Source organism: Scophthalmus maximus, chromosome 9 (genome assembly GCF_022379125.1).
Source record: "Scophthalmus maximus strain ysfricsl-2021 chromosome 9, ASM2237912v1, whole genome shotgun sequence".
Taxonomy (NCBI): domain Eukaryota; kingdom Metazoa; phylum Chordata; class Actinopteri; order Pleuronectiformes; family Scophthalmidae; genus Scophthalmus; species Scophthalmus maximus.
In genome coordinates this window covers 7,741,043-7,764,613 of record NC_061523.1, presented here as the reverse complement: position 1 = coordinate 7,764,613, position 23,571 = coordinate 7,741,043, and the positions used below count along the sequence as shown (strand labels likewise).

The window sequence follows — 23,571 nt, the reverse complement described above, 5'->3', positions numbered from 1 at the left end:
CAAAACAAGACACTGGACATCACCTTGAGGAAATTTTATACACGGCAACATTATACAAGTTCTGCAAATCATGGACTAGCACGAGACTGTAAAGGGCGACTGTGGCTCAGGAGATCGAGCGGGTCGTTCCACTAACCAGAGCGCGATGGTTTGGTCTATGTACTAAAGTTTCCTTGGGCAAGACACTTAAACCCTAAATTGCCCCTGACGGCTGTATATTCAGTGTATGAATGATGTGTGATAGAAAAAGCGCTGGGTATATAAGCGCTATATGACTATGTGTGAATGGGTGTATGCAACTTTACTGTAAAGCGCTTGGGGTGGTCTATAAGACTAGAAGAAGTGCTATGTAGATGCAGTCCATTTGAAGCAGATTCCCCCGCCCCGCCCATCTCCCCTTCTTCCTGCTCCATTACGCTCCTCCCAGCCCTTCACCCACTTCCTCGTCACGTTCGGCTAATCTCAGCTAATGCGTGAATCGAAAAGCCTGCTAGCCTGTGAGTCAGCCGTAGCGACGTCTTCCAGCAGCTAATCCCGGCTTGAAGTATTGTGCAAGAGGAGCAGTAGACCAGAAATGCACTCACTTACCGACTAACAGCCGTGAACCCCCAACCCTGCCTTTATCCTCCTCTTATTGGTCAGAACGGCGAGGCTCAGGGAATACGTGCTTGGGGAAAAAAAGTGACACACTGTAGCTTTAACTATTCATTGTTCTTAAAAATCTGCTGATTAATCATCAAATTGAATTTTAGTTGCAGCCCTACACTGAACATTGATTTGTCTCACAGGCATGTGTTCATAACCCAAAGTGCTGGTTGAATAAAAGCAGACGCTTGGCTAAAAACCTGCACAAACTGTAACAATACACACTTAAGTGTGTACACATGTAAGTCTGTAATAATGATGCTCAGACTCCATTTGCAACAGCTCAGCAACAAACCAACCTGGTCTCGCAGGATTTTTGCAAATTTAGCTCAGTTCACATTTGCATCATGCAAATGTGAACTGAGCTAAAAAAAAAAAAGAATAAAGTGAGCGAAATGCAAATTTGTGCTCCATCCTTATACCTGCCCACCGCAAAAAACAAATGAGGTGTCTCAAAGTCAGGTGTGGAGGTCAGACTGGTGATTGTATATTTACCCTCAAATCTGCCTCCAAAGGTTTTTTTTCCCCACAGTGACCACCTTGATCTTATTTCAGCTCCATCGGAAATTCTTGGTGCACAGACATTTGTTTTCTTGTTACCTGGATACACGATAGACGGCAGAAAATGTCACATCCAATATGTCTTATGGTCACGCCATTCTTTTGTGGCAGTGGGGGGAAGAAATAGTTTCTTTCCAAATAATTCATTTCCACAACACATCATCTGTGCTATAAAGTTCAGCTTCATTTTAAGAGGATTGGGAGGAACAAGATCATTAAAACGAAGGACATTTTATCCTCACGACAAATAACACCTCAGGAGAAGGAGGCAGCGAGCACACACACGGAAAGAACAGGACGCAGTGTTCACAGTGAGCTCCGTGTTCACACTGTGTTCACCTGTGCTAATAAACGGAATCAGATCCTTTCGACTTCTGATGAAAATGACTCCTCGTTCTAACAGATCATTTGATTAAAGGTTATCACTAAGCAATAGAAATGTTATATAGGATGAATTAATTGTTTCCTCCAGCAGCTGAATGTATAGGTCCTTTGCAGGAAAATGCTCATGGTATAGACAGATATTCTGACTTACTTGAATTCATTACAATTCAGTGAGAACCATTGGTTTTTAATTATGTGTTAATCTGCAGTCATTTTATTTGTTTAATAGGTTAATGCTTTGTCTGTAAAATATCAGTAAATAGTAAAATGCCTGCAATGATTTCCCAAAGCCCAAGATTATGTTTTTATGTTGATGGTTTTAATTCCACCGATAGTCCAAATACAAAAAATATTCAGCATATGTACAATTAGATATGGCAAAGCAGCAAACCACCACATTTTAGAAGCATTGAAAAGCAAATTTTCTACATTTTGACTTAATGTCTAAAATGATCAGTTATCAAAATAGTTACTTTTTTAATTTTCTCTGAATCAACTAATCCATAAATAGACGAATTGTTGCGTATCTACATTAGAAGTGATTCTGTTCGAAAGAAAATGAAAGCTTCTTCATTTTCATGATTATTATTGTAACATGGCTGACACCTCATTTGTGTACCTCCAGCACCGTACTGTGCGAGCTATTTCTTCCTGTATCTGCCAATAGCACTTATTATATTCACATTATTGTGTTACCGAATGCAAAGCAAACGATAAAACACCTTCCTTTCAGAAATGATTCTCTCCTGTTTTTCTCACTCCGCTCTCCATCTCGTTCTCCCCAGGCGGTGCAGGAAGAAGTTTCAATTCCCGGAGGCTTCGTGAAGCTCAGCTACTTGAGCACTCGAGCTGCAGGCTACCTCTCTCTGCTGCGCATCCTCCTCACACCTCCCTCCCCGTCGTCCCCCGTCTCCCCGCTGGGTGGTCTGTCCAAGGTGCACGTCCGTGCGTCGGTCCAGGGGAGGTTGTACCAGCGTTGGTATCCCGCGGGGCCCGGCCTGGTCCACAGGCTGGTGTGGAATAAGACTGATATTTATGGCCAGGAGGTCTGGGGTCTAACGCATGCAACCGGTGAGTAAGGTTTTGAAATGCGGTGGGTCTCATTCACAAACTTGTCTTCCTTCTATCTTAAATGAGGGAAAACCTTTGTTTTTTAAAGTACCCACCTTTGCTCGACAAAAGAATAGATACATCACGTTTTTTTTCCCCACATAACCACAACTTGTTCTATTGTAGTCTCTCCATTTCTAGTCATTATGCAAAGATGAGCAACTAATCTCCTCATTGCCATAGATGCACAATGAATGCACAGATTAATTAATGTGGTATTGAATTCTTCTAGGAAAGCAAATAAGGACATTTCCCAAAAATATTTGAGTATTTCTTTAAACAGAGCTCAGACTCAGTCTCATTGGCATAATTATTACGAGATGTGAAATTCCTGAGGGATGCAGGTAAATGTCAAACCAAGTGTAAACGAAAGAAGGATTACGACTCCTCAAGCCTTTGGAATAATATTATTTTGATTGGCGGAGTCACCAACTCGAGAAATCTAGCAATACTGTGAGAGAAATGTTATATATTATGTTATGTTATCCATAGTAACCCTCAGGTCATTGAGCTTTGCACAAAAGCCTGATTAAAAATTCGGCGTGTAAATAATTGACCATTCAGTAGGTAATGAACCAATTATCAATGGACACTCCATTTACGTTGTCTCCATTGAATGCAACAAAATGTTCACTATGATAAAAATACATTTAGTCAGGGATTGTAATAAATGCAGTGGGAAATGGATGAATGAGTGAACAGATTGGAACTTGTACCACCTTTCCTAAACCTTCGTGTCTGACAGTAGAGTAGACTAAAGTTGCATTGAGAAGGGGGGAATGGCAGAATGCATGGCTCTACGGATTTACTGTAGAGTACCTGGCAGCGAGGATACAATCTGCAGCGGCAGGGAGATACTGTAGAACGTCTAGACAAGTTTGACAGGACCGACTCTACGGGGACAAGTCTGTGCATATGCTAAATACAAATCTGTGCATGGAAGCTTTCAACGGTTGTAGTTCTTCGGGTGTGTGTGTGCTGTTTTCTATCCTCCAGTGTCGTCTTCCATATGTGCAAAGAAGATGGGCCGGATGTGTAATTGAATTTCTGGTTCATTATGGCTAAAACAGTCATTTTAAAGATGCCATAAAGGCTTGAACCTTTGAACTTTCCAATTGGCAATTTGAGAGACGATGTGTTTCCACTATCTTTGTGTTGCCCACTTCCCTTTGTGGAAGGCTGTAGACAAAGACGGGCGCTGCGAGAGAGAGCTCTCCAATAAGCACTGGGATATGGCAGGCCTACCAGAAGCTTTGTCCACTTGAGTGTGTATGGTCTCTTACACAGATTGCATCTCTCCTTCCCCGGGCCTCCACCTGATCCATCCCCTCCACTCCTTATCTACCCGAGCTGCATTTCATCTGCTCCGGTGGCTCTCTCACATTTTCTCAACTCAAACGATCCTGGTTTCTTATTTACCCTACTTTTCTGAGCCACCTCTTGCCTGGCCTTCCCTGTTCCCTCGTCTCATGTACCCTACCCCTCACAATGTTTCCTCTCTTTTCTTCTCCTCCCTTATTTCCCTCTGTTCTCTCTGATCTCCCCTCGCCCTTCCTCTGCCCTTCCTTTTTCTCTTTTCTCCATTTCTCCCCAAATCCTTAGCTTTCATACTCTGTGCTTTGTTGGCACAATGACACAGACGTGCCCAGAGACACACACACACACACACACACACACACACACACAGACTCCATGTGCTCGCACATAGTCGTAGAAAGGGAGATCATGCTCTGTTTGCTGGGGTGAACACATTGCCCGAGGCGTCAGCAGGGGGGAATGAAAGCTTTCACCTATGAGATATTGAGTGGCCGTTTATGTTCTACAGTGTGCAAGCCTATTGTTTGTGAGAGAGTGTGTGTATGTGTGCCGATGTGTGTGTCATTTCTTGTAATATAGCTACAGTAAAATTCGGTTGTGGAGCAGTTCTCAAAACACTGACACTTTACCTTTGAGATTGCTTTGCTCCGTGTTGTCCTGGAAAAGCCTTGTTCCTCAAATAAAGTCAGTTTTATTGTAGATTTTTTTTTTTTTTTTAAGAAAGAAAAAAAAGGACAATGTCCCTATTGCCGGCAATTTATTTATGGCAACCTTTGATGCATTTTCATAAGGATGGATTGGTTTCCAGGTCGGGGGGAAACAGGTTTTTTCAAGAGGGTGTGCGATGTGAATTTAAAGGGGCAGTACGCGATGTTAAACCAATACACGTTTTGTAGAAATCTGCGAATATTTCATCTCACAAAACTGTGTGCAGTTTGTAAACATCACTCCTTAAGAGATGTATTAGCGAATGATGCTATGACTCTGGGGGTTTTTGCCGAGTGGTTAGTGTGTCCGCCTCGCACACCCAAGGCTGCGGGTTCGCGTCCGGGCCAGTGGCAGTAAAAACCGTCAACAACAAAAAAAGAGAGATGACCGTCCTCAAAAATCGCTTACTGCCCCTTCAAGGGTCACAAATTACACAATGTAAGTGCGTTACATTTAATGACCTGTGCTTTTACCGTGGCCTTATTTTGGTATGAAACCTGTTTTTCCGCGCATAACCGCAATATAGATTTAAACTCAGTGGCTCTCAGTGGCTGTTTTCTGTCCAAAAACACGAGATCACAAGCCTATCAGAGCTTCAGACACATAGAATAGAAACAAATGAGCCTTTTTAATGAACTTAAGAGAGAGTAACTGGGCAAAGAACTTTTGTCCAACACTGTAACCTTTCTTTTTTCTCTCTCAGAATCCCCAGTGTCCCAAATTACCCATTACCCCCCCCCCCCCATCACTTTATCGATTGTACCCATTGAGTAGGAGATTTAAGTTGGCCCTGTGTGCCTGCTGAGAGTTTCTCTCCGTGTTAAAGGGAATCTCCTGAGTTTGTGCATAATGTGAGCGCCACTACTTGCGTATTCCACCGTCTCTACCGTTCTCCATGCTGACTTTGCTCCCCAGTTCCCCTTGAGTGCCCATCAATTCAGAGGCACGCCGGTTTACAACGGAGCGAGTTAAGAGAGATCAGTGTCAACAGTGACTGACAGTTACAAGTTTTCCTCCGCGACTTTTTTTGTCAGACTTGTCAAGCTCTTCTTCCTGTACAGTATAGCAATATCTTCATTTAAGCAACGTTGTAAAATGTGACTAAATTAACTGTATTGAACTCCTACCGCTTTGATTACACGGCACGGTAAACTGTTATTGTGTTTCATATATTTAACGTGAAAACACAAATGGGCAAAATAAATTAAAAATCATCTTTGGATGCTTAAGAAGAGATGTAATGACTTCTAACTTAATTGAAAAGTTATTTTTAATGAAAGCAGCGCCCACCAGGCACTCCAAGCAATCTAAAAAATATGCATATGATATGAGTATATGCTTAAAGACAAGCTGCATTTCATTCAAACTGAGGGCTCACGCGTAGTGATGAGCTCACAGAGAGAAATCTCCCAACTCTGCAGTTCTTCCTCCCCTTACATTTTTCATCACATTTATTGCCAAACACAGCAGGCAAAGTTTCCTTCAGTCAAAAAAGCTCTGATAAACCCTGCGGCACACAACCTTAGTGTCGTGCTTGTGAACGTTTAGCTGCTGAACGGCAAGATATTTGGTCACCAGAAGGAGAGGGTTGGTCGCCGTATGCCGGATGTGTATATAGGCTGCTATCTGTACGCTACCCTGGTTGGCAAAAAAAAAAATGTGGGCGTCTCAATGTCCGTAAAACAAAAATATTGCTTCCCGCAGTGGAATTATCGTCACGTCCTGCCTCCTGCACGCTCTCCCCAGGCGAAGAGAGAATGTCCAGACGCGGTTTTGGCGAACAGTTTCCAAAGTGCGTGTGTAAAAAAAAAACGCCCACAGAGCCTCATCACGTGCGACTGATGAAGAGGAGTAGGAATAGGCGGCAGCACGAATTGAAAATGCTGTCGAGTTTCTGACCACCTCTGGGGGGAAAAAAAAAAGGCTGCTGCTGCCTTTCAACGCTTTCCAGGTCTGAAGTGCCAAGTCAAAAACCCCAGCTGTTGATAGTTGTTAGCTGTAGTGGGGTTCTGCACAGCGTATCATTACAACTTAAGAGGCCAAGCAACTAATTCTAGGGCTCCTTCATGAAGACGGGCTCCTGATTACGCCTCCACTTCTCACTGATCTCTCTCACACACACGCGCTGATGAGATCTCGCCGCAGCCCTTTCATCTGTTTCAACACTCAGTACAATATAGTTTGGAGAGCGGTGCTGTGTGTGTGTGTGTGTGTGTGTGTGTGTAAAATCTTGCTGTAAAGTCCTGTACACTACCAGTGCACATACGACAATGATTAGACTACAGCGCATTGCTACCACTCTGCATGACTTCACGCCCGCTCATGTGCTTGTGTGTTTGTGTTTCAGTGTCGGTCGGCTACGAGTACGAGTCATGTCCTGGTTTCGTGCAGTGGGAGAGGAGGACAGCGCTGATGCAGGGGTTTGAACTGGTCCCCTCCAACCTGGGAGGCTGGTCACTGGACAAACACCACACCATCAACATACACAGTGGTGAGTACAAACGGCAGCGGTCCCTTAGTTTCAGGAATTACATTTCTTCGTGGGGTTTATTTTATTTTTTTGTTTTTTTTGATGCGACACCTAGATATTGCTTTTTTTTTCAAACCCATCCGGTATATCCCTAATAAATAAGGATCAGGATTCTCCAATTATAAATACGTTTTGGTACCTTTCATATGACATGATGAGAAGTAGTACATCATATTTCAGAAATTATAGTCAAGACTTTTTGTCGTGGTCTTTTATGTAAAGGAGTCCAGGTGACTACACCATACTATTAACAAACCAACTCATTCATAAACCAATTGCATTAAAGCAACTGAAAAAAAAGTTTTACATTTCAAGTAGGTCTCATAACATATTTCTTATTTTCAAAAAAATGAATATATATTTACTCACTAGAGGTGTGTGGCAGTGCATTCATCTGCAGAGACACTGCCCTCTGCCTGTGTTGTCTTATCTTTCCTCATATTTTGCTGTGTTTGTGACTGCACATGTAGCCCCCAGCCAATTACAGTGAGCAGGGTGTGCGGGTGGACCCCCCCCCCCCCCCAATAAAAAAAATAGAGACTCTCTGATCTGCCCCTCTGCCTGCGTCATGGATGTATAAAGAGCTGCAGGTCTGTGTGTCTGTATGGGGCTGAGCCACACACACACACACACACACACACACACACGCAGTGGACTTGAAAAAGCGTTGCACTTCAGCTGCAATCACACAAAATCTGGCAGTGCAGCACCTTCCTGCAAGGGTTTTGCGGAGGTGTGGGTGCTTCAGAACTTAACCACCGTGAATCAATCAATAAATAACATTTTAGTCTTGTGTGGGTTTTTTTTCATCGTGCTTTGTTCTCACTAAACCCCCCCCCCCCTCTCTCTCTCTCTGTGAGCCTGGGAGGAGGAGCCAACACTGAATAATGTGTTCACAACCAGCTACTGACAAATCCTGCATAGTCTGCCTTTGGCTATTCCTTATTAAATATGCAACAATATAAGCAGAATTGGCTGAAGATTACGCATTGAGGTATTCTTTGGTAAGACTTGACAGTCAAAAATTTGTTTGACAGTAGCCGAACATCCCCAACGGCTGCAATCACATTTAGATCCGAATATTGCCAAATACTGACTGGTGCGGAGAAGTGAGTGACATCACCTTCCCACGCAAACTCCCAGACGAAAAACAAAAGAAATACAGACAGAAATCCGTCGCGTGAATTAATGTAAACTCTTCTAACTTTGGCGGAAAAAACTAATTGTGTGTTCACGTGGGATCCCATCACTCACGGTGATAACGGCCTTCCAGGTATGTTTATCGCGTCCTCCTCTCTCCCAAGGAATCCTTCACAAGGGAAACGGGGAAAACGTCTTCCTCTCCCAGCAGCCTCCCGTCATCAGCAGCGTGATGGGCAACGGTTTCTACCGGAGCGTCCCCTGTGGTCCGGGCTGCAGCGGTGCAGCCCGGGACATGATGCTGTTCGCCCCCGTGGCGCTGGCCACCGGCCCCGATGGCTCGCTCTATGTGGGGGACTTCAACTTCATCCGCAGGGTCCATCCTGACGGATACACCCGCACCATACTCGAACTCAAGTAAGCGTCACGATCTTGCCGCATGTGTGATCAGACACAGCATGTGATCTCGGTGGGGATCTCCCACAGCGGGAAGCGTAGGGATTGTGGGTATTGGGTTGACTTGAGCACAGCTGAAACAAAATTGCTGCAGCCGAAACGGGCTCGCGTGGCATCAGCGCCGGTTGGCATCGACGGTTGTGATCTTTTAAGATCTCAACAGAACACACTGTGAAGTTCGTCTTCACGCGGAAAGCCGAGTGTGTGAGGTTCAAACATCACGTCTAATCTTTAGGATGGGAGAGCAGCTGAGAGTCTTTGCCGCGGAACAAAGATATATTTTTTTTCTCGTGGATTAAGACGATGATATCTCCTACTGCGCTGCAGGCGCTGCGTTCTCTATTTCTGTACTTTTTTTTCCGAGTGCGGAATCTCAATGGGATTGCACAGTCATTTGTCCTGTAATATGTTTCTTCTTATGTAACTTTACTCCCATTCTCCATTATTATCGTATCTCCGACTGATATTCCCGGTTCAGACGGAGGTTTCGTAGTGTCTGTATTTGATACTTCTTCGTCCTCTGGGGGGGGGGGGGGGGGGGTGCTTAGTCGCTTCCTGTTTAGGTTGATATTTAATGTGAAACAAAGCAGTCGTCTAGCTCAACCCTAATCTCACTTTATGAGGAGAAAATTTAGTTATTGCAGACTATGAAATTAACTAATAAGTGACTCTCATTAGCATTACAACTGATTGTTTTTTCCCTTCTGCTTTTCTCCTTTTAAAACGCTCCTTCGTGGCTGATCATCAGGAACCGGGACACCAGACACAGGTGAGAAGTGGTGATTAACACCTCCTTATATATACCGTGACGGGGAACAAAGAGCGCGCGGAGAGAAAAGACGGGACATGTTGCATAATCGTTCACGGGCAGTTTTGTTTTGCTGCAAATTGCATTGACCTGACTTCCTCTCTTCCGACGGACGCTCACACACCCACAACTCTCAATACACTCAGGTTGCAGTCAGATCCATCAAATCCTCATTTCAATTTCACTATGCAATATTAAATTTGCCATTTGGAAATAGGCCAGAATGTCGAGGCTTTCCTGTTTATAGAAGGATTATCAGAAGTCTGTTTGGCGCATGCAGCAGTTCATACACTTCCTGAGCTGGTCTAAAAGCCCGAGGCCTGGTGCGGCATCAACATTGATGTCGGTGGGAGCTCTACACACCGTGTTTCGACAGAAGATTAGACAGATGTTAGGTGTAGGTGCTTGCGCTCCTGTCTGCCTGTGTGCCACTATCAGGGGTTATATCGAGCCGATTGTGTGTGTGCGTGCGTCGAGATATGGCGTTTATCTGATTTGAAAAGAGATTTCTCAAGATGCCATATCTGTGGCACGCCGACATTTTCATCCGTGCAAAAAAGGATCAGCCGGCTGCCGACACGTCGATGTCTGCACCGTATAGGTGGCTGTGTACACACTTTATGTCTGCAAGTGTGACAAATGTTAATGTGACTGTGAAGCACAAACATGGTAAATCCCTACTCAAGCCAGTGATTTCTTGTCATTGGTACTTTTTCCCCAGGAGGTTCTTCTGCCATTGCCAGGGGTTAATAAGAAAGATTGTGGAGGAGGTCAAATAATTAGATAGATAAAAGAAATTAATAAATATTTGATAAAGCACGACCTGGGTACATCGTCTGCTAAAAGTAATGAAAAAAGTATTTCATTCATTGGTTCAAATTAAAAGGGTAATTATTACAGATTTTACTTTTTCAACTATCTGAAATGGTTAACTGCTGAAATAGTTATCTAAATGTCATGAATAAGTCAGTGGAAATGGTGAAGCTACATCCAAATTAATACATTTTATTTTGAAATCTGTCAAGTTTACGCCTGGATCCCGACTCTGACGTTTTCGAGCCTGTAAGACGAACACGTATTGAAAACACCGACGGCCCCCTTTTTAGTTTGAAAGATTCCGGCAAAGCATTTTGTGCTGGAGGAACAGACATCCTTGCTTGCCTCCTGATTGGGTCTCGTCAGTCACGGCGTATCTCTTCCTGATTCGTCTCGCTCCTGTCACATAACCTCGTTCCCCTTGCGGACATGAAACGGCACGAGCCTCAACCACCAGCTGTGAATGCAGAGTAGACGACAATTCGCTCCCTATTTCCACCGGCACGGGACCGACCCGCGCGAGGGGGTGGTCATAGGGGGAGGGAGGGTATTTCTGATACAGTAAAGCACTGGTTTGAAATAAAAATGTATTTGTGTGTACATAGCTCTAAGATATTGGCTAAATGGTCCAAATAGCTCCTCAAAGTAGGTCTACTGGGAAAAAATGGTTGAAACATCCTGCTTCTGCCGCTCCGAGGGAAGGGACTGCAGTTGGTCCCACACATCGGTGGGGGAAACCACCGGTGATCGCCGAGAAACAACTGGATTCTCGTCAAGGCACCGTGGATACCCTCACATCACCCTGGAGGTTTCTCCTCGAGTTCCTGCTTCTTCTTCTCCTTTTTCTCCGCGCAGTACCCTTTTACTGTGAGCCGCGCATTAGTGTTTCTCTTTTATTCCATACTATTGTTCTCCCAAGTCAAAAGCATTAATTATTAATCCATATTCAGCTTTCAAAGCTTTTCTCTGCACATTCTTCCCATCAAAGTGCCTATCAGCCCAACAGGGCTTTCAAAACAAGGTGCTCTCCGAGGGGAGACAATATGGGATGTACTCACCGTAAAACCCTCGTCTATTCTTTCCCTTCAAGAGTTTGAGCAAAGAATACGGCAAATAGGGGAGGAAGTCCTCTGCAATAATACCTGAGAGCTCAGACGGTCAATTCAGAGATCAGCCAGTTCACCGTGTCTCTCCTTTACGATCATTGTCTTGTTACGTGTGGAGGGAGCAAGGGGAGGCTAGAGTGAGTTTGTTTCCACTGTGACTGTTATTGTTGTTCATTTCATTTAAACGTGTATGGATGCATCGGGAGCAGTGAGCGTCCAAATGAGAAAAAGACGGGTGAAGTGATTCGCAATCAGTTACATCCACCTTGCGATGCTTGCGGTTGCTTCAAGAGGCTTAACCAATATGATATAATACCACACAGAGCATGAGCGGCACACTTTGGAACTCGCCGGATAACTCTCCCAGGACCAAGCTTCAATTATGTATGTGCAGTTCAGTGCAGAGGTCTGTAAACAGTTATGCACTTAATGGACTAGATGACTGACAGCGCCCTCGCCTCGGTTGCAGTGTGTGTGTGTGTGATTGTGTGTGTGTGTGTGTGTGTGTGTGTGTGTGTGTGTGTGTGTGTGTGTGTGTTTTCTTTCTGGATTGCGAGAAGTTTCAGGTGGCTATTAGAAGAAAGCTTTCTCTTCAGATAGCAAGAGTTATCTGACAGTGTCTAATTGCTTTCCAAAGCTATAACAGACAATTATTGGAAGCTATCGGGGACCTTTGAGCAAATGTTAAGACACAGACAAAGGGTTTTAGCTCTATAGAACAGTGTACATGTTGTTGTTATCCACGCGGTAGGAATATGATTTCTTGATGTTGTGGAAGTGGAAAAATACAAGCAAAAAAAAAAAAAAAAGCATTTTACATTGTGTCTTTGACCAGACCCTGCTGACAATGGATTTCGGTTCGTTAAATGTGAAGTGTAAAATTTAATTCACATATTTTTGCAATCGCTGTGTAAAAGTTCTAGGTTTTTTCTGTAATTTATGAGCCGCAGGCCGCATGAACAGAGGCGAGTCAAGTCGTCACTGAGCAGCTACACGCGCACGCCGTTGGCTCTCTACCTACAGCACAACGGTACACACACACACACACACACAGCTCACAGGCAACATAGGGCCAAATGAAGTCAGTGTTCACGGTGCGTCGACTAAAGCCTGGATTCTGACGTCAAATCTGCAGCGTGGATTTGTTCCTTTTGGAAACCGTCTTCTAATCCCGCCGGGAGCATTTCAGAAGCGGAGCATTTTGCTTTATCTGATTTTGTCGCTGATTTGGTCCTCTCTTCTTTTTTTTTTCATAGTGAAATTCCTCTGAGAGCGTGACTTGTGGCCCGGTGTTCATTGAGTCGGCACGGTTGTGTTTTATTTTGAAAATGTACTGGTTGCTGGTTCCTCTTTTCGACGTCCTGCCCTGCCTCAATCTGCTCAGTGCAGTTTACATCAACTTCATTTCAAATGGAAATACACGACAATGTACAATCTATAATCTATTTACAGTATATTTACAACTGGTGTCGAAATGTGTTGTTCTTTTTTCATGTAGTGTGAATGTAATATTTTGAAGGTCTGTAGAGGCTTCACCACACGTAGGAACATATTAGTCACCCGTTCAATTCTTTAGATTCATAAGCTTGTTGAATTTTTTTATTTTCCTAACAAACTTGCTGAAGAATGCAAGGAACGCAATTATCACTTAGAACTGTTATTCAGCTCCGTGGCTGTGGCCATCTGTACTATTTAAATGAGGAGACATTAATCATGTTGTTCCAGCACAGACACAAGTGTACTCCCGGTGTTACTCACACTAATGCTTTACTGGGATGACCCGATTGCCGCTAAATGCCTTGACTTCAACTAATGCTGTTGTCAAGTGGCGAACACTGAGTCATATTAATAATTCTGAAAACGGGCCAATCTCTCTGTCAATATGAGTTCAAATGCAACGGGATACAGAAGCATCAGTTTGTGCTTGTGAAATTAGGCAAAACGGAATAAAAAATCTCACACTAAAAACGCTGTTATGTAGCCTGTCTCGGTAAAATTTACACAGTAAAATATCTAAACTTGCTCTGCTCATAAGTGCCCGTTAACCGTTAACAATCCCCCCCCCCCCTCCCACATAGCACCAGCCCGGCTCATAAGTACTACCTGGCCATGGACCCGATGGGGGAGGTCCTCTACGTGTCTGACACCAGCAGTCGCAGAGTGTACCGGGTGAGGAACCTCGGGCAGCCGAAAGACCCGTCCCGCAACCTGGAGGTGGTGGCCGGGACAGGGGAGCAGTGTCTCCCTTTCGACCAGAGCCACTGTGGAGAGGGCAGGAAGGCCACCGAGGCTGCTCTCAATAACCCCCGAGGTAGGACAAACACCTGGAGGAGTCAGTTCAGTTACTACACACTCTCGCTCTCTTTCAGTTGTGATGCAGTCACTGTGTCTCTCTCTCTCTCTCTCTCTCTCTCTCTTTTCCTCCACCCCACCCTCTCGTCGGGTGCGTTTGTGAGATTAAGTGTGTGTGCGCATTGTTGTCGCAAGTGTTGGGTATATGTAGGAGCGACAAATTAGAATCTATAGCGAGCAAAATTAAATCAAGCGTATTGTTTTTACTACGGCTACCACTACAAATAGTAATGTCTTGATCCATTAATGGGGGAATGAGGCAAATGTCATCTTTACACTGGTCTATCTACTATACGATTGCTCTGACCACGTTCAATCGCCAATATCGTCCGTTGGCACGGACCTAGCAGGTTTTGCAGTTTTTTGAGTGCAATTCGTCAGCCAAATAATTAGTTAAAACCAAAGTCACACAGATTAATAGTTAAGGGGGCAGTAAGCGATTCTGCGGAAAGCTTGTTTCTCTCTTTGGGGTGCTGATTTTACTGCTCTGACCGGGCGGCGAACCCGCGACCTTCGATATGGGAGCCCGACGCACTGACCACTAGGCCAAAACAATATTCTGGCCTGTCCAGTGTCAACAAGTTTCTGTTTACGATTTACATGAAATCTGTAATCTGAGATTCTGAGTCGCAAAACACAGATTTTTTTTTTCCAGCCCACACACAAAAGCGACAGCTAATGGACAAAGTGGGGATATATTTGCTGCTTTTTACAAAACTCGTATTGCTTTCGAATCGCTTACTGCCCCTTTAAAGATGAAATTGACTGATAGCATTAGCTATTATTGTTATTATTCAAGATTTCTACATATATCGCAATGGTGAATTACTTCGGCCATGATAATCATGGAGTGTACTCTGATGTTGTGACAGCCCTAACGTGAGCTTTATTTATCAGCCCACCAAGCTCATTTAAAGAGATGCATGATGGGTACTCACAGATCTGTATTCAGTATTTGGTCCACCGAGCCGGAGGACTAGGCTTTGGCTAGTTGTCTGGAGGTCAGTATTTTGGAATTGAAGCACCACATTATACTGGAAATTTGAAAAATGTGATGTTTTTCTGATTTCACAGAGATAAAAATTCAGGTACGCATGTATTCCACCATGTCAAGTGCATTCATTTTGAGTTTCAGCATTGAAATTGTCAACCTGAACCAGAAAAACTTTGATGACCCTGGAACTCTGAGACTCGTGATCTTTGTGCGAAACTGGTATGATTCTGTTCATACGACGCTGCTCTGCCCACACTTGACACATTGCACCATTCATCAATCCCAGTTGGACAAAATAAATGATATACAGTATATATCAGTATCTCCAAACTCCTCCTGGGACATACCCCATACTCCTCCTGCCGTTTTCATATTCAATTCTCAATTCTCGGTCTTGTTCCAAAATATTAATAACGCTCCGGACACGCTGCCTGTCTTGAATTATAAGTGTAAATTATTCATTATTGGGTAGCAAGCATAGTGAACTACTATTTTGTCATATAAATTCAATTATGGCACAGACCCAAGGTGACTAAATATGTTCTCAGCATTATATTGCAGAATTTCTCAATTATTCAAACGTGAAAATGTTAATGTAAGATATATTTTCGGAGATGTAAATCCAGCAGACTGATAAATGTTAAGACTGTTTGCAGAAAAAGATGGTCGTCTCTCATATAAGTCATACAAATGCACTTGCACTGTAAGCCCTGAAATACATAGACATGCCGCTGGTGCTTAATTGGTTCAAGGATCCCACTGCCTTCCGCCACAAAAACACCCCATCACACCCGCAGCAGGAGCCTGCAACGCTCACACCAGCAAAGACGCCTTGATGGATGCACGGTGGTTGTGCCTGTGTCTGCTTATTTACCTTCTATTGGCATATTTTCAATAAAAATTGATTGAACCAGCCCACATTAATTCATACACACTTCATTCATCAAATTTCAGCGGATGTGACTGTCGGTCAAAGTGGCTTATTGAGGTAATTGCTTAATTTCCCTCGTGCGATTCACCTTAAAAATAAGTAATTGTTACAAAATGAAAATTCCCCGCCTTGTCTGCCAAAGCTCTAACTTTCGCCCGGCAGATATTTTGCCACGTCGCAGCAGGAAGAGCGCGTGCGTGGCTAATGAAAACCCGTAATTATGGCTGCGGCCCATTCAGGTATTCCGGTGTCAGGACGCTGGTGCTGTACACGCTGGCTCGCTGTCAAACTGTCGGCGGGGAAGAGAACGGTCTGTTGTGTCAGCGCTGTAGTCCACAGAGCTCACTGCACGTAGAGCTCTGCGAATGGAACGGTCTCTTCTGGGTCGCGCTGACTCCTCCACAAAGCATAAATCACAAGGTTTGTTTTCTTCTTGTCATCGCTCACGTGGAAAATACCACGCACGCACAGGTGATTGGACCCATGGGCTCATTCCACGTTCATGTTACAGTAATTGCGGGTTATGAAAACATGTACATATATACATACATACATACATACATACATACAGTGCATACCCACACAACGCTGCCACCAGGATTCCCGTCAAGAGGAGTGCATACCTCTGCAGCAGCAGCTCACTACACAAGCTGACCAACCATTGCCCACTTCGCCATCCGGAGGGAGGCTGTTTCTATAATTCCAAGATACTCGCTGAAAAAGAATGGCAAATGGGGAATAGCCGGCCGTGAGAACAAGATAAGAACACTGCAATGGTCACGGCAAGGAAATGTATTTGATCTTTTTTCTTTTTTCTTATTTATGAAAATGGCAATATTAGCCTGACTAATAGGGTGAGCACGGCTTCCCCTGGCTTACGGTGGGAAATGGCACTTGTAGGCACTAAACGCAACCAAAATATTAAGCTCTTCTAATACACAGAAGCCCGAAGATTCGGCCCCGATTCCCTACTAGCTTTGGCTCAGTTCAGACTATTTGAATCAATGCGCACATATATCAGACGTTAAGCCCGGAGTCTCAATTTGAATTGGTTAATCGTTCCACCCTTTCTTATTAGCTGACAGGAGTGGATTACAGCAATACGTCTCCTTTGCAGTTGTACTACATTTCTATTCCTTTTCTTCTACACGCCCTCTTTGCTGGGACTGTAGATGTTGGAAGTAGGGGTGAGACAGCCCCCCCTGTCGACGGCTTCCCTTTACTGCACCAAATCGTTTTTTACAATTTAAAAAAAATAACCGAACTGTGTTACAGTTCGTCAGACTGTCTCCATAGCCTTATATGCAGCGGTGGGAAGGGTACTTAAAAAATCTTAACTCATGTAAAAGTAGCAGACAATTACTCAAACAAATTATTCAAGTGAAGGTCAAAATTACCATTTGAGGGGAAAAAAACCTCCAGTAAAAGTAGAAAGGATTCTACATGTGCATACATTTGCTCTTTACTAACTAAATATGCCTGTAAAAAGTAAATGTGCAACAGCCGAGGAAACCGCAGTAACCTATGTTTCTCTTTTTGTCTATTTCGCACAATTTATTCTCAGGTATATGACTATGCAGCCAGCCTTCATTCAGAAGTGGTCTCGTTCAAGGGCATGTGATTTGCGTAATGACTTTGCACTTTTTTATTCAAGGATTTCATTAAGGTTTCATGTTTGGAGAAAAGTGTCTAATTAATAACTCAGTCTTTAGTCAGCTCTGATCAGGAAAGAGGCGATAATGGTGTGAGTGGGAAAAAATCTAATACCTGTGATAGATGAAGTAGTCAGCAACCCCCTCCCAGAAAATAGTTTCAAAGTCTGACTTTTGTCATCAATAAAACATTGTCGGCTAAGTTGTTGTTGACACCACGTGTTTTAACGGCAGGAGCAACAGTTATTAGACAGTGATCTAAATAACTGTAACCAGTAAGAGATTAATTTGGTTGGACTTCCTAATTAATTTTAGATTTAATTTGAAACCTTTTTCAGCTACATTTTTTAATTTTTTAATTGTTGAAATGGCAAATCAATTTGAAACTTGAAACTGATGCCAGGAAGTTGAGATATGTATTCATCAGTAAGTCAACGGAGGCTTTGGGGGGTGAGGCAGTCTGCGGCTGGAAACGGGAGAACGGTTCCGGTCAGGAGCGAGCGGAGAGCGAAGACCTTACAGGCAAATCGTCTAAAAGCACATGAAATGGGCGGAACACTGGGAACGCTGAGGATCATGCATGCAGCAAAATGAACATTAGTCTCTGGTAACTCAAAGGGGGAAAGGTCAACTAAATATACACAGGCTAAGTAACAGAAAACTGGGTGATACATAAACACAGTTGGGGGGGGCATGAAAACAGGAAGTAAAATCAACAACAGACGTGTAGAGAATAAATTTCAAAATAAAACAGGAAACAACCGACTCCAGGAAGTCCCACAGGAGCGGCTAATGACTCAATTCTGCATGTTTTGCATGGCTTCCTGTTCCCCTGTTTGAAGTAAACAGTCACATTCTTTTCCTGTTTTGTGTTGCTGTAATCTCATTTTCTTTCCGGACAGTCTTACATTCTTATGACAATAACTGTGTAGTTTTATGCTCACATTTCATATTTCCTTTGTTTTGTATTCTAATATACAGTGTGTATATGAATGCGATGGCGGGCGTGAGTATAAATGAGAGAAGAGGACAAGGAGACGAACTGAGGACAATGTCATGGAGGAGGGAACAACATCATCTATCATTCATCAAAGTCATCGTGGTGTCCGTACAATGTCTGTGGGACGGCTCCGCTCCCCTCTTCTGATCTATCTACCTCGCCGACATTTGGATGAAAACATGTAACGCTGTAGCTTCCTGTGCTTTGGTCAGGGACATTGAACTCACCAATGGACGCAGGGAAACTTGTGTCCTCATTTTCAAATTATAGTATTTAATTGTGGAGAATTAGCATTTTGTTGTTTTCCAGACATTTCGCTTAGCCGTTTTTTGTTTTTTTCTTCTTTTTCGCCCACCACCCAGCACCTGTGGAATCAGACCACTATGTAGCTGTTATCATTTACCATAGTCGGGAAAAAAACAACCTTGGAAATTGGGAGTACATTTGGTTTGCGGGGGCTGCATTCGTAGGAAAAACATGTGCTGCTTAGAAGAAGAAATAATCTGTTTACTGCCCTCACCAATCACAACCCACACACCGGACCGCCCCTTAGACCTCGGGGTCGCGCAGGAGGTTTAGCCACGGGCCTGTCACTCAGGCTACACCCACGGTCCTACGCGGCCCCCCCCCCTCCCGTCAGTCACGCTCTGCTCACCCGCAGGCTGATGTTGGAGGCAGACGGCCAGTCAATACGGAGCACAGTCAACAAATGTGGTGTGGAAGTGCCTCCGCTCTTTTGAAGAGTCACTGACTCTGAACGCAGAGTAGCTCCAAGTCGGACGGCAGATCTGTGGTTTTCTCATTTTGTCCCTTAACTTCCGAAGTTCACAGAGGGAAGTAGAATAGAGGAAAAAACAAGATTGGAGCAGATTCCTCTCGCAATTCGAGGACGATCTTGAGACTGTCACGTGTCCCTTGTACGTCAGCGCGTGTTGTATCTCTGCCTTGATACAGTAATAGAATATCCAGTCCCATGACTCCTCTTCTCCCTCAGTCAGGTATTTATACGCTTTTACCTCCCCACACTTCAAACTCTCTTCTGTGGCCATTGTGTTCTGACTTACCAGCTCTCATGAAGGCTCTGGAGATTTCTGCCCTGGAGTCCCCTGGTTCCCTGTCATCCATCTGCCACGGCCCACACTCCTCTTCCTCCTCCTCACACCCTCTTACCAATGGTAATGAGTGGTAGACTTCACAGAGAATTATCTGTCTGTTTCTTTTTCTTTTTTTTTTTGAAGCCCGGGCTCTGTGATTCTGCCGCATTGATCTTGCCTCGTGTCCTCTGGTGAGCTGCGCGCACCAAATTAGAGCCTTCCTTCATTTTCTCCACTCCCTCCATCTCTTCCTCCATTCCCTCCCCATGTCCCACTGATGAATCATCCCTGTGCCCTGGTGTTGACATAGCTGCAGCGGGGGGGGGGCCCGCTGCGACGCATAATATTGTTACAACGTGGCAAACAGTTGTCAAAGAAGTGATCCATAATTTTCATTTCGTCAACAGTGTTGCCGTACTATCGAGGACGCTGCCGTTGCCCAATTTTTGTCATAGTCGGTGCATTGGCGTAAGCTTGCGGGGATTATCTCGTGTCCTTCAAACGCTCACTTGTGAATACAAGATCTGGGGCATTGTTGAGAGTTGGCGCCGCGTGCGCGTCTGCAGTCAATTAGCGTGGTAAATAAACGGCCTTGCTCCATTTAGGACGGATCCCGTGTCTGACATGAGAGAGGCACCTGTCCCACAGGACCCGGCAGCTTTGGCTCGCATCTCTGGACTTCATCCGTGTTCACGGTACCAACATTAACAATGGTTTTGTTGATGGGCAAAAAAATGTCTCTGTCCGTGTTCCATCCGCCGGTTTGGTCGAGGGAGTTCAGAGCGACTCGGGCGAAGGAGAGTTTTAGTGGTTGTTGTTTGCCATGCGCAGGTCTTATCTGTTTTTTTTTTTTGTTGACTAGTCCCAGACAGCAAAGCTGACATCCACAGAGAGAGGTGTGTGTGTGTGTGTGTGTGTGTGTGTGTGTGTGTGTGTGGGTGTGTGTGTGTGTGTGTGTGTGTGTGTGTGTGTGTGTGTGTGTGTGTGTGTGTGTGTGTGTGTGTGTGTGTGTGTGTGTGTGTGTGTGTGTGTGTGTGCGTGTGAGTGCCTTCAGTGTCAGTCTCTCAATCTGACCCACAGGGGGCAGACTAATGCCCTTATCAGAAGCTGACACGCTGCCACCACATTTCTCCCTCTTGCCCCATTGGCCTCTTTCTCTCTCCTCTTCTTTCCTCTCCTCTTCTGTCCCTTTCTCCATCTCGCTCTCTTCCCCACACTGACAGACACAACACATTTGTTCCCATCTCGCTCAGCCCCCGGAGCTGCGACACGCCATCAGAGTGGAGATAGCGGGGGCCAGGGTGACGAATGAAGCAGTGGGGTTTTCAAAATTGGTCGCGGTTATTAGCATGATGAACAGCCGGGGAGTTTAAAAAGAGGAGACACAGCCAGAGGGGTGAATATGCGTCACACGGCCCATCGCTGCGCAGCCGCCACACTCAGGCCAGGATAGCCAGGCCTCACGTTATACAGCATCTAGGCCTGTGACTATAATCACGCTATCGACTTATCGTAGGACACATATATGAACTCGATAATAGCCATTGCGTTTGTTGACATAAGTATGAATGTCTACATCAGTCCAGCGAGTCTAGACGCTTCTATCCTCATATGTTTTGTCATATGATTAATCTGTTACTGGTTTGATCGACAAAATGTCCGAAAATAGGGATTTCTTTGTATTTTTCTAAAGGCACCGTGTCTTCAAATTGCTATTTTTTGTCTTCGGCCTGAACGCAAGTCTAAACTTTGGATAACATTTCTCTCAGCAGCAACACAAGTCGTGTAGGACCTGCACACGCGACGACCAATAGGCCTTTTGTATTGTTCTGACTCTCCAATGATCTTTTCAGCTTTTAATATTTTTCGCCCTATTCCTGGTTGGATCACATGAGTTACATTTGTCTCATCACCCTCCTCCCTGATGTCCCTGATCATTTTGGATACTGAGGCCACACACACACACTCTTGTCTGGCCCGGACACACTTGCACCGTAGCCGTCTGCCCAGAGGTCTACCAGCCGAGGGGAGGGAGCAGGAGGCAGGGGGGCTCCGCCAGTCGTGTATTGGACCCGGACACCACAACATCGTGAACATCAACACCATCAGATAATTTAGGGGTGTGCACTCGAATCAGGCTCAAGGCTCTGGCGTAAAGATTCCTCCTCAAATCCAGCCAGAGCATTTAAGTCAAAATTTGACCATCTGTCCGGCTCATTTCAACCCTGACTGGCCATCGCCATTTGCCTTTACCAATGAGTTTTTGGTAATCTAGCGTGGTAGGCTGAGTCATTTCAAAACTAAATCAAAAGAGAGCCAGACAGAGAGAAGCCTGGGTTTTGATACTTAAAAAAACAAAAATATATTATCCATGTCAAAATTCTGAATAAAACACTAGTAACGTGTAAAATATGGGATCTTTAAAGTTCATAAAATGCAGTGCAAATGCAAAAGAATTTTGCCGATAGAAATGACTGGAGAGAGGAACCGTCTCCAGACTGCACATTGTGAGCAGGTTAGAAAACTCACAATGTTTACCTTGCAGTGTTGTCAGCAGCATCCTAAAGGATTATGTGCTGCTTTGAATGTCACGCACTCCCTTGTGTGAACAATTAGCTCATGCACATGTGGAGACAGCGTATTTTGTCTTCTGAGCATTTGAACGTGTTGCTTTATTCAACAGTATTCAAGCTCCACGCCGTTGAGCCTCCAAATTGACATTAGTTGAACGCAACAGCAAATTCTGGCCTATGATTAGAAAATACAGAAACTGTTTTTTTTTATGACGATATCTCAATTCCATCTTTAAAAAAAACACATCACTCAAACATCGTTATTCAGACAGCCCTGCACATGTTCAAGACCCATGGTCAATTCTGAATATTCAATGAAAACATGTATTCTTAGGTGAGGAGAAATATATAATTCACAATGTCAATGCAATGGAATGAGCTTAACAGTGTTTCGTAGTAGTGAGTGAACCGTTTTGAGAGACCTGCAGCTGTCAGGAGCGCTCAGGTTTTTTTGCGGGTCAAAAAGTCTGCAGTAAATACACCAACAGGACATTGGCTGTATCTCTGCAATTCCTAGTCCAATCTTGTAAAAACTGCTCACTGGCTGGACAAGTCCCCGAATTACCTGTGCGCATTGCTTGATGCGCTTTTGCTCGGCCCTCCGGATTGGCCTCCGGCAGCGATATTATTAGCATTAGTTCTGGAGGAAACGAGTCTCGGGCCGAACCTCGTATTGTGGCTGCCCGGTGGTGCTCGTCTCCTGCACAAACCGCTGCCGTGCCTCTAATTGTCATAGATGCTGCAGTGACAAAACAAGCGGCGGTGGAAAAAGCATGACCCAATGGCTTCTCCCTGCTTTGCATTATCAACTAGCATGCTGCTGTTTGCCTTTGCCGCGTGATTAATTCATGTGTGTATCATTAATGCAGGAATGTCCAGGGGCAAAGACAAAAGCCCAGTCAATGTGAAATTGGAACACAAGGCGCAGGCTGTCGAAGACTGCGCACACGTACAGTATGCACACGCTCACACACAAAAACCCGGATCTTGGAGATGAAAACAGCGTCTGACTTCTCCGATGCCCTTGTTTTGCGAAGTGGCGCTCTGCTTAAACCAACAGAAACAATGATAGTTGACCCTCTGAGAGGGAAGGCAGCCACTGGGCCAGTTTAATATGCAGATGAGGTGTGGGACTGCTGCACGCTGCAGGATTTAGTCACAAAACACTGAGTTCTCTCGCTCTCTCGCTTCATCCATTTCATTCACTCTCCCGTTCTCTCTTTCCTTCCGCTCCCCCTCTTTTCTCTATTAATTTCATATTATTTCTGTTCTCTGTTGCTCTCTCCCTGTCTCTATCAATTTAATCCTCTCCCCCTCTCCCCCGCTCCCTTTCTCTATTTTGTTAGATGCAACAATCACTCTGCCCTAAATGCTAGGGGAGCCGGAGGTAGAAT

General features: G+C 44.5%; 1 protein-coding gene across 1 annotated transcript in view; it reads left to right on the top strand.

Moving 5' to 3' along the window:
• Positions 1 to 23,571, top strand: part of tenm1 (teneurin transmembrane protein 1) — a 163,935-nt gene that overhangs the window by 104,743 nt on the left and 35,621 nt on the right. The window contains exons 18-22 of the mRNA XM_035649915.2: positions 2,376 to 2,661; positions 7,073 to 7,216; positions 8,560 to 8,812; positions 9,600 to 9,620; positions 13,660 to 13,892. Of these exons, the coding sequence (XP_035505808.2) occupies positions 2,376 to 2,661; positions 7,073 to 7,216; positions 8,560 to 8,812; positions 9,600 to 9,620; positions 13,660 to 13,892 (937 nt within the window). The remainder of the gene's footprint in view (positions 1 to 2,375; positions 2,662 to 7,072; positions 7,217 to 8,559; positions 8,813 to 9,599; positions 9,621 to 13,659; positions 13,893 to 23,571) is intronic.